Source organism: Sinohyriopsis cumingii, chromosome 17 (genome assembly GCF_028554795.1).
Source record: "Sinohyriopsis cumingii isolate HCF-2022 chromosome 17, ASM2855479v2, whole genome shotgun sequence".
NCBI lineage: Eukaryota > Metazoa > Mollusca > Bivalvia > Unionida > Unionidae > Sinohyriopsis > Sinohyriopsis cumingii.
This window is the reverse complement of record NC_142977.1, coordinates 101967067-101979097: the sequence shown is the minus strand read 5'-3', so window position 1 is coordinate 101979097 and position 12031 is coordinate 101967067. Positions and strand designations below refer to the sequence as shown.

The 12031-nt window shown below is 35.0% G+C and overlaps 1 protein-coding gene across 1 annotated transcript in view; it reads left to right on the top strand.

Annotated features, from left to right (window-relative positions):
• LOC149779565 (mitogen-activated protein kinase kinase kinase 20-like) overlaps positions 1-12031 on the top strand; it is a 147856-nt gene that overhangs the window by 25453 nt on the left and 110372 nt on the right. Inside the window, exons 4-5 of the mRNA XM_089940289.1 lie at positions 3285-3383; positions 9702-9767. Coding sequence (XP_089796415.1) covers positions 3285-3383; positions 9702-9767 — 165 coding nt within the window. The remainder of the gene's footprint in view (positions 1-3284; positions 3384-9701; positions 9768-12031) is intronic.

Sequence of the window (12031 nt, the reverse complement as noted above, 5' to 3'; positions counted from 1 at the left end):
GATCATGTTGATGAGGAAGGACATGACACTCAAGTTGGCATTTTCTGTATTGAATGTTGTAAATGAGTTAAAAGCACAAATTAACCGCCTGCAGTGGCCAAGAAAAGTTGCATTTTGGAATAGTTGGACAACAGATTTTTATTTGGGTGTATTGGTTGAAGAAAGGGAAGTTCCTACACTATTCCATGGTAGAATTCTGGGAGAAGAAGTCATGCATGGAATAAGCAGGGGCCTCTGTTCAAGGAAACCCCACAAAATGCTGTAAAACAAGCAAATATAAGAATTGTGTAACATTGGGAGGCTGGCTTTCGGTAGGCTCTTTATATTAACATTGTACCTTCTACAGTGTATTACACATTTATCCTGGTTAAAATGTTTGGGTTTTAAATGCATTGGTACTTAACAACTGTTGTGCCTTTTATCTTTTGAAACAGTTAGTTTCGAAACAGAATTTCTTACTGTGATATATAAAAGTTTCATCGTGCCTATTTTTGATAATGAGGTAAAAATTTGCTTTACTTTATGAGCCATGGAGATCAAAAGATTGAAATTGTTTAATAGATTTTATAAATTTTATTAGAAAAGGGCACGGATGCAAGATTGTATTTATCACATATATTGAGAAGTCCTATTTAACTTGATTAACTTGATTAAGGATGCTATCACTGTCATACCTTTTTGTTGTCATTATGTCATTTGTGACTTCATGAGGCATATAGTAACATATAGTAAAGTAATATCACCATATAAACCTAAAAACTTATTAGAATATCTGGATCATGTATGTGCTTGCTTCAGGTATGAATATCTGGATCATGTAGGTGCTTGCTTCAGGTTAGAATATCTGGATCATGTATGTGCTTGTTTCAGGTATGAATATCTGGATCATGTATGTGCTTGCTTCAGGTATGAATATCTGGATCATGTAGGTGCTTGCTTCAGGTATGAATATTTGGATCATGTAGGTGCTTGCTTCAGGTTAGAATATTTGGATCATGTAGGTGCTTGCTTCAGGTTAGCATATCTGGATCATGTATGGGGTTGCTCACCAGTTATTATGTACTTTTGAGAGAGAGTGACGTATGTAAGGTGAAGTTGTTTGCATTTAAAACATGCACAATGGAGAGATTGTTGGCATACCCCTATGCTATATTAATGTAATGTGGCTGATATTTCTTTGGATATTGTACTTTTGGAAATTGTACATGATTTAAGCACACTGCTAACTAAAATGACTGCTCCCTTGTGCTAAAAAATCAGCCTGAATTAGTCTAAAGTACACCATCCATAGCAGCTATTAAAATAGGGAAAATGAATTTTGCCAGACTAGACAATACCAGCTTCTGAAAGTGCAATGAATGAATTACCAAATATATAAAATGTAAAAAAGATTAACGGCTCTTTTTTTTACAATTTACCTCTGAAGTTCAGGAAGTGAAAATGACCAAGTAGAGCTAGCACTTTTTTGAAAGGTGCACATCTGGAGTAAGGCCAAGCTGTATACTCTATAACCCATATTACACCCATCAATATACATCAAAATAAAGGTAATTACAGGTTCTTTGAATTATACCTAAGATATATGTCTTTTTTAAATAGCCAGTATAACCAGTGAGGAAAGCTGGGGAAATTCTTTTTCTTAAAATTCTAACCCTATGCAAAATACAAAACTGTAGAGCGCCACCTTATAGCAAATATAAAAATGTATGCAATTATTTTTTTAATTTTCATATAATTATGTATGATGTTCTGAATAAATTGTTACATTCATATTGATGTTAAGCATGAAAATAAGCTAATTATGCTCATTTTGCTCTTGCTTACATAATTTGCCGTGAGGTATGTTTGTGTGAGTAGTGACCTTAATTATGGGGAAATTAGTAGTCTTAGAATATAGGAATAGAGTCAACTTAAATTTAAAACTGTTGCAATAAGTAAAATAAATATATAGTGAAAATTTTCATTTTCATTTATTTGCAATGAAATAAAAAAATAAATGATGTGGAAGCAAATTCGCTTCTTCCATATTAAACAACAGGCAAATATTTTACACTTTGACCTTTGACCTTTATGAACCTGATCTGTTCCATCCCTTTTCAAACTGTAAAATTCATTGTTGATATCTCAGAAATAATTCTGGCTAGTTTCATGTTCCTGTCATTCAGCATAACATTGGTTGCTATGTTTACAAAATGTGATGTGCATTTTTAAAATAGCTCACTTGTTATCATAAGGGGTGTGTGGAATTGTTGGAGACTCTGACACTCATAAATACTGTTCTGTGGGGGGATATGCAGGAGAATTGTTCAAAAGGACTGTTTTGATGCTTGCGACTTAAATGTTTCAGCCATACAGTCAAAATTAAATCATACAATGATAATATCTATGTTCTCTTTATGGGGGCACTCACAAGTTATTATGTACTTTTGAGAGAGTGTCATATGTATGGTGAAGATGTCTGCATTTAAAACATGCACAATGGAGAGAATGTTGGCATACCTCTATGCTATATTAATGTAATGTGGCTGATATTTCTTTGGAAATTGTACATGATTTAAGCACACTGCTAACTAAAATGACTGCTCCCTTGTGCTAAAAAATCAGCCTGAATTAGTCTAAAGTACACTATCCATAGCAGCTATTAAAATAGGGAAAATGAATTTTGCCGGACTAGACAATACCAGCTTCTGAAAGTGCAATGAATGAATTACCAAATATATAAAATGTAAAAAGGAGTTATTGGCTCTTTTTTATACAATTAACCTCTGAAGTTCAGGAAGTGAAAATGACTAAGTAGAGCTAGCACTTTTTTGAAAGGTGCACATCTGGAGTAACTGTAGAGTGCCACCTATGTGCTTGCTTCAGGTATGAATATCTGGATCATGTTGTTGTTGTTGTTGTTGTAGGGCTTAACGCCATTTTTCAGCACTAGATAGGCTATACATGGCGGCCAGTATTAATGGTGGAGGAAGAACCTGGAAAAACCCCGGAAAGAACCACCGACCCACGAGAAGCTACTGGCAAGCTTTCTCACATAACCACATTAGCCGAATCCGAGACTCGAACCGACGCAGACAGAGGTGAGATGGCAGTGATCCGTAACGGTCAGCGCTTTAGACCACTCGGCCACTCGGGGCCCCCTCTGGTTCATGTAGGTGCTTGCATCAGGTTAGAATTTCTAGATCATGTAGGCACTTGCTTGATGTTAGATATCTGGATCATGTAGGTTTAGTTACCTATACATTTCCACTTTGCCAGTATTTATTTTCTTGTTCTATTTTCAGAGTATGCTGAGAATGGATCCTTATATGCTTATCTTCAGGATCCAAATAACTTTCTGGACTTTCGGCAAATTTTGAAGTGGGCCCAGGAGATTGCTTGTGGTAAGGATATATGTCAGGAAAGAAACAATATGGAAAAAATTCCAAATTCATATTTGTGTTTGAGATCTGGAAAATGTGAAAAACTTTAGTTTGTTTTGCACAGCATTATGAATGATATCAACTTCTGTAGCTCAGTGCCTTTTCAGGTCAGCATGATTAAATATAGCTAAAAGTACCAAATTCGTTTTGCAAACTAAGTATTTAAACACTGTTCGAATTAACATACGGCATAACACATCTCATTAAGTATATTCTGAAACAGGGTGGTCTGTTTACATCAAATTTTTTGAAGCCACCATGACCATTGAAAGAGTCGATTTGTTTACTGAGGAGTGATAATCGCTTCTAGTCAGATGTCTGGCCATAATGCATTGCCTGCCTTTGATTTCTTAGCAGTTGCGTCCTGATACATGTTACGATGTACATGTTCTTAAATTATATCAGACGATATGCTTCTGATGGCAAGTCTTTTTATTTGTATCAAAATAAAGATTTTATTCTTCATCATGCAAATCACAGCACAAACTCAGGCATTTAATATAAATTTTAAATAGCTTAACATTTTTTAAAAGTAATTTTTGTTTAAGGACCTTTTACATCAAATCGTCCTTCGCAAGCAGTTACCTATTTTCAGGGGGCCCCGAGTGGCCGAGTGGTCTAAAGCGCTCACCGTTCCGGATCACTGCCATCTCACCTCTGTCTGCGTATGTTCGAGTCCAAGGCTCGGCTAGCGTGGGTACGTGGGAAAGCCTGCCAGTAACTTCTCGTGGGTCGGTGGTTCTTTCCTGGGTTTTCCAGGGTTCTTCCTCCACCAGTTATACTGGCCGCCATATATGGCCTATCTTGTGCTGAAAAATGGCGTTAAACCCTAGAACAACAACAACAACAACAACCTATTTTCAAGGTCATGTGTTAACCATGGCATCCCTTACAGAAGTATTTAGATAGGATAGTGATTTAGGTTCAAGACAACTTGTTACAGAATTTATTCTAACTGGTAACATGATAATGATAAAAAAAAACAAATCAGTTAAACCTCCGATATCTACTATTTGCCTTCTTAAGCAGTGAGTATCACATAAATGAATTCAGCCGAAAAATAAACCAGCAATTGGACAGTAACCATGCATATTTGTTTCTGAGACACAAAAGTTTAAAATTATGATCACCATGATACTGCTGAAATATTTGATATGGTCACCTGAATATATGTTCTTCTGTTCTGTTTATACATGGCTAGATAATGGATTTTGTTATTTGGTATGAAAAGAAGGTTCCATAGACCCTATTATAGAACAGCTTTCCCTGACTGGTTAATTTTTATAGTACTAATTCCTTGCCAGATGCTTCATCATAACACGTGGCTATCATTTGTTATTTGTTAATATGATATTATAGTGCAAGTATCCAAAGATAGCCTGCATTAAAGAGGGTTTGAAAAATAAACTTAGCTCCATACTTCAGAACCTGAAGGTCATACTGTTCATTTCAACTCACAACACTTGATAACATGTTTGGTCTATGGTCATTATGTTTTCTAATTTCATGGTGTTTGTTTGTGTAATCATATCATTATATGTTTTTTTTATCTTATATGTGTTGTCTAATGTTGTAAAGCGCTTAGAGCTTTAAAGATTAGGCGCTATACAAAGTCCTCATTATTATTATTATTTTTTATTTTTTTGTGAACTTTTCATGTGCCTTCATATATTTATCACAACATATAGGAATGTTCGGTTGTTTATACATTGGTAACAGTCTGTAGAGAATTCAAAGGACATATCATTGTAGTCTTGTTTAAATTCACAGCATTTAAAATGTGTCTCAGGTCAGTTGTTCCAAGATGCAATGTTTCTTAAATATAATCTTAACTAAAGACTAATTAACTAAAGATTATATCGTCATTTGCAAAGACTAATTGAATTTTTGCTAGTCCATGTGATGACTTCCATTTGATATGAAATTAACCAGTCGTGACCTTAACCATTCAACCACTGTGTCTACCCCTAGGTTGAATACACTGGAACAATATGGTGTATTTCTTACAATAAGGATGGTAAATACAAACAAGTAAATTGTCATTTGGCATGGTTGCACAGATTTTGATAGCAATAACTTACCAATGGTCATTAAAAATTTGTTGAAATGTGAAGCATATCTCAGTATGATGATAATGCGGCAAGGGAGGTAATGCCCCATTGAAAATGTGTAACTCTGATGAGCATTTGTAAAGCAGAGGCCAATTTTTAGTGCTAGCTTACATGTTTATGTTCAGATTGAAAATGAAAAGCCAGTTTATTTATTTATTTTCCAAGATAAAATTCATATTGAACTAATAATATGAATGATATTTGTCTATGTTACCCATAATACAGTTGCAGTGGTGATCAGCAGCAAGAATTTTTGACCATGCTGTTGCATAAATATTGAAAATATTACCAAATTTTTGTGAGCAAAGCGATGTCCTTGATTGAGCAGGTGCTTACAAGTACCTATCCAAACTAGCTTGAGCCAGAAGAAATTAATTAATCTAATTGCATTTCTCTAACATGATTCTGACTTTTACTTTCTATACCAAATGAGAAAAGTTTAATGTCCATTTTTTCTGCATTGTGCTTGTTAGGTTAGTAGAAGATACGACTACTCGCCTTGTCATGACATTTATAGTACTTAATACTTACTACAAAAGTACTATGCTTTATTCCTAATTAGGTCACTCTTACTAGTATTTTGGTTAAACCAGTGAAAATAATGAGACTGAACTCAGATGTGTTGGTAGATACCATTGTTTGTATGAAAAAAACTATTATTCTTAGTCCATGGTACAGTCAGCACATTGGAAGTCTCATACAAAATCAGTGGTAATCAGTGTAATTTAAAACTGTAGATGGATACACCTGAGTGATTATTGATGGTCTATAGAAAGTGTTTTTGTATTGAAGGAGACACTTAAAGCTTGGGATGAATGCCATTGGTGAATACTATGATGCCAAGTATTGTAGGTCAAATTTTTCAAGGATGAAATAATGAGTCAGAATGAAAAGTATGAAGTTAATTATTTACTTTGGTTCATTTTTTTTAACCCTTAACCAAAATATTTATGAATCCCATATAATATATAAAAATGGAGATTACTTTCTGCAGTCTAATGGTAAGGCAGTTCACCACGGTTTAGTTATAATATTGTGGTCCATGGGAAAGGAATTAATTACTTGTGGCTATATGGGGGAAATATTCTTGAAGGATACATTTGCCAAACAGACAGACATATAGACAGACATACCCACATTTAAGTATAAAGTACAAATATTCATATATGAGATTTATTTAGTTCTTCATTTAAATTAACTAATTTTAGTTTTGAAAAATCATAACTATGACCTGCTAAAGCAGATGATTGGGAAATGAATCATCTGAACATTGCAAAATGAATCATCTGAGCATTGCAAAATGAATTATCTGAGCACTGCAAAATGAATCATTTGAGCATTGCAAAATGAATCATCTGAGCACTGCAAAATGAATCATCTGAGCATTACAAAATGAATCATCTGAGCATTGCAAAATTAATTATCTGAGCATTGCAAAATGAATCATCTAAGCATTGCAAAATGAATCATCTGAGCACTGCAAAATGAATTATCTGTGCATTGCAAAATGAATCATCTGAGCACAGCAAAATGAATCATCTATGCACTGCAAAAAAATCATCTGTGCACTGCAAAATGAATTATCTGAGCACTGCAAAATGAATCACCTGAGCATTGCAAAATGAAATGAATCATCTGAGCATTGCAAAATGAATCATCTGAGCATTGCAAAATGAATTATCTGTGCACTGCAAAATGAATCATCTGAGCATTGCAAAATGAATCATCTGAGCATTGCAAAATGAATTATCTGTGCACTGCAAAATGAATTATCTGTGTACTGCAAAATGATGCATCTGAGCATTGCAGAATGAATCATCTGAGCATTGCAAAATGAATTATCTGAGCACTGCAAAATAAACAGTGTACTCCCTTCAGCACTTTACTGCTCCAGTGGCTTAGTGGTTAGAGCGTCTGCCTCGGATGCAGGAGGTCGTGGGTTCAATCCCCAGTCGAGTCATACCAAAGACTTACAAAAAATGATACTAACAGCTGCCTTGCTTGGCGCTCAGCATTAAGAGGTTAGTGTTAGGACTGGTCGGCCTGGTGTCAGGATAATGTGACTGGGTGGAACATCATGCTACATGTCTGCGGCATGATGCCCCAGTGCTAGACATCACTATAAACTGTCACACTGCACACATCATAGTGACATGACTGAAAAATTGTTAATGCTAGATTAAAAATCCAAATCACACACACACATACCCCTTCAGAACTTTAAACTCATTGAATGCTGCACAAAACAACAGTTAGCTTCTGATTGAGGTGCATTATAATGCAATATAGTAATTTTCATATATATATATATATATATATATATATATATATATACAGTGTGACCCCGCTATAACGTGCTCCGTTATAATGCGAATTCGGATATAACGCGGTCGTGGCATGGCTCCCGAAATTTCATATACATGTATTTTTCTTGTGCACAATAAAAAAAATCTTAAAAAGTACAAAAAAAACATAAAAAGTTGCTTCTCTTTTTGGGAAAGAGATCGCGTATGAATAATACAAGATGATCGTGGCTTGGCTCCTGAAATTTTATATGTATTTTTCTCGTACATGAAAGAGTATGTTTTTCTTCTTAAAAGTAAGAAGAAAAAATGCATAAAAAGTTTATTTTGGGATCACGTAGGTCTTAGCCAATGTCGCAAACTTTGGATTGTTTTTCCTTATTGGATGCAAAACATAACATGTGGCTTTTTTTATTTGTTGGCAACATTGTTGGCTGTTTAAACTTTTATATACAACCGTCTAAACAGTGCATTGTTATATCATAATCCGCTTATCCTGACATCTAGCATGAGTTCTGTATGTTGTGAAATATCCAACTTTTTGTTGTTGACATTTCTGGTAACGGAGATCAACCGGACGAGGCATTGTCTCATAATCTATCTTTCATCGGATTTTTGGCCACTCACTAGTAATTAATATATTTACAAAGACTGACATTTGTATGTGGATGTTAAGTAAAATTTGTTTCACTCAGAATTAAATTCTTCAGAATGCTCACATTTTCTGTAATAATCCCTGTCATCAGAACACCTGCATCTCTATTGTCCATTGACCCTTTGTTTATTTTCAGATGTATGCGTGGAAGGCAGCATCACGCTGCTACCACAAAGGAAAGAAAAAAATACATCTTATATGGAGGGACAGTAACTTTAATAGTCTAAACGACGACCAATTCCTTTTTAAAAATGTACCCAGATAAAATAGTTTGCTGAAATTTCGAAGGAAACAGATTACCTTTGAAGCACCGACTGTTATGAAAACATGCTTAGCAAATTGAAAAAATACCAGTCTCAATCATGCAATACAATTATTTGATGTTACCGCCACAATAAGAAATGGGCATTCGTTTGGTTCTCCAAAGCTGTCCCTTAGCGGTGACTTCAAAAGCGCAAAGAAAGCCGACTACAATCTTTCAATCTGATGGATTTTTGCATTTTCCAATGTGATTGGAACACGCTAACTGTGCTGTGAAAGTTTCCTTTTTGTAGGGAAAAAGTTTATGCCAACGGCGGCTTAAAACGCAAATTAACTTTTACCGACTTGGAACGTACTTTAAAGTAAATGTGCTTCGTCATTCATTACGTGATTGTGCTATGTTTTTCCACTGAATTCAGACCAATATGACCTGTTACAAACTTAATGAATATTTTAAAGCTGTGTGTGCATATTTTTGATGGAATCACTTGTATTGTGGATTCAGTGTATATGATGAGGTTCGCAGGTGAGTACACGGTCTTGATACTATTCATGCTATACATTAGACATGTATATATAAACACTATTCACGTATATGTACCAATTCATGGTTCTCTAAATAAAGTAAACTATTATATTATGTCTTCTCTGTTGTCATTACAGGTGTATTTCTCATTTAATATGCATCAGTTCAAGATGGTAGCTGTGCCGATGAAGCACATATTTTACTGCTAGCATTTATTACCCCCCACACACAATTTTTTTGTGGGGGGGTTTACATTTTCTTCAGCTAACTGACTTGGTTGCATATAACACAGTTCGGTATATAACGCGGTCGGGTTTTATGGCTCCCAACTACCGTGTTATAGTGGGGTCACACTGTACATATATATATATATATATATATATATATATATTTAGTAGATCTTGCATTTATTTATATTACCAGGCATGAACTACCTCCACTGTGAAGCCCCAGTCAAAGTAATCCACAGAGATCTCAAGTCAAAGAATGGTAAGAATAACAGCATTCCAGAATCAAATGTGTATCAGAATTAAAAGGTAGTAAATATAGCTAAATTCCCATTTAGTGTAAGGGTGGAAAACAGTATTGGTGTTAAATTCCTATTTAACAGAAGTGCAGAAGACACCATAGGTACTGAATTCCCATTCAGGTAAAGGGCAGTGGATACCATAGGTACTAAATTCCCATTCAGTTAAAGTGCAGTAGACACCATACTAGGTACTAAATTCCCATTCAGTTAAAGTGCAGTAGATTCAATAGGTGTGAAATTCCCATTCAGGTAAAGTGCAGTAGATACCATAGGTACTAAAAATTCCCATTCAGTTACAGTGCAGTATACACCATACTAGGTACTAAATTCCCATTCAATTAAAGTGCAGTAGATACCATAGGTGTGAAATTCCCATTCAGGTAAAGTGCAGTAGATACCATAGGTACTAAATTCCCATTCAGTTAAAGTGCAGTAGACACCATACTAGGTACTAAATTCCCATTCAGTTAAAGTGCAGTAGATACCATAGGTGTGAAATTCCCATTCAGGTAAAGTGCAGTAGATAACCATAGGTACTAAATTCCCATTCAGTTAAAGTTCAGTAGTTCCATACTAGGTACTAAATTCACATTCAGTTAAAGTGCAGTAGATACCATAGGTACTAAATTCCCATTCATTTTAAGTGCAGAAGACACAATAGGTACTAAATTCCCATTCATTTTAAGTGTAGAAGACACCATAGGTACTAAATTCCCATTCACCATAGGTGTGAAGTTCCCATTCAGTTAATGTGCAGTAGATACCATAGGTACTAAATTCCCATTCAGTTGAAATGCAGTAGACACCATACTTTGTACTAAATTCCCATTCATTTTAAGTGCAGAAGACACCATATGTACTAAATTCCCATTCATTTTAAGTGCAGAAGACGCCATAGGTACTCAATTCCCACTGAGTTAAAGTGCAGTAGATACCATACTAGGTACTAAATTCCCATTCAGTTAAAGTGCAGTAGACACCATACTAGGCACTAAATTCCCATTCAGTTAAAGTGCAGTAGACACCATACTAGGTACTAAATTCCCATTCAGTTAAAGTGCAGTAGATACCATACTAGGTACTAAATTCCCATTCAGTTAAAGTGCAGTAGACACCATACTAGGTACTAAATTCCCATTCAGTTAAAGTGCAGTAGATACCATACTAGGTACTAAATTCCCATTCAGTTAAAGTGCAGTAGATACCATACTAGGTACTAAATTCCCATTCAGTTAAAGTGCAGTAGACACCATACTAGGTACTAAATTCCCATTCAGTTAAAGTGCAGTAGACACCATACTAGGTACTAAATTCCCATTCAGTTAAAGTGCAGTAGATACCATACTAGGTACTAAATTCCCATTCAGTTAAAGTGCAGTAGATACCATACTAGGTACTAAATTCCCATTCAGTTAAAGTGCAGTAGATACCATAGATACTACATTCCCATTAAGTTAAAGTGCAGTAGACACCATAAGTTAAACAACAGCTAAAGTGCAGTAGACACCATACTTGGTACTAAATTCCCATTTGGTTAAAGTGCAGTAGACACCATAAATACTAAATTACCATTCAATAAAAGTGTATTAGACACCATTGGTGCTAAATTCCTATTCAGTAATAGTATAGTGCAGTGTAGTGTAGTATAGTAGAGTAGATTAGACTATTGTAGAGTAGGAGGTAGAGGAGAGTAGGAGGTAGAGGAGAGTTTAGTAGTAGGTAGAGTAGAGTGGAGTGGAGTAGACACCACTGAAAGTAATTAAAAGTGTAAGATGCCATTTGTGCTAAATTCTTAATCAGTTGAAGTGGCCCATATGGTAACACTTGTAAATAAATATTGTTATCTATCAGTCCTCAGTACATGTTGTAAATGCTTGATATGTGACAGCCTCTAAATATACCTGTTCAGATTGATTGTTTTGTGTTACTATTGTTATAATAATTTCATGCCACATTATTTAAACTTTTTTACAAGTGAATCATCTGTCGTCTTCCACTTTAAAAAAATCTTAATCTTATTGTCAATCATCATTTTAACTCCTAATCATCCTAATCATTTTAAGTCCTAATCATTTTAAGTCCTAATCATTTTAAGCTACATGTCAGACTTTAATTTTGTGTTTGTGAAACAGATGTTCCCTCACAATCCCATTTTGATCCCCAACCCAGAGTTTGAGCCACATGGGTGGGTCCCTGATACTCCATCCAAAACTTTGAGCTACAT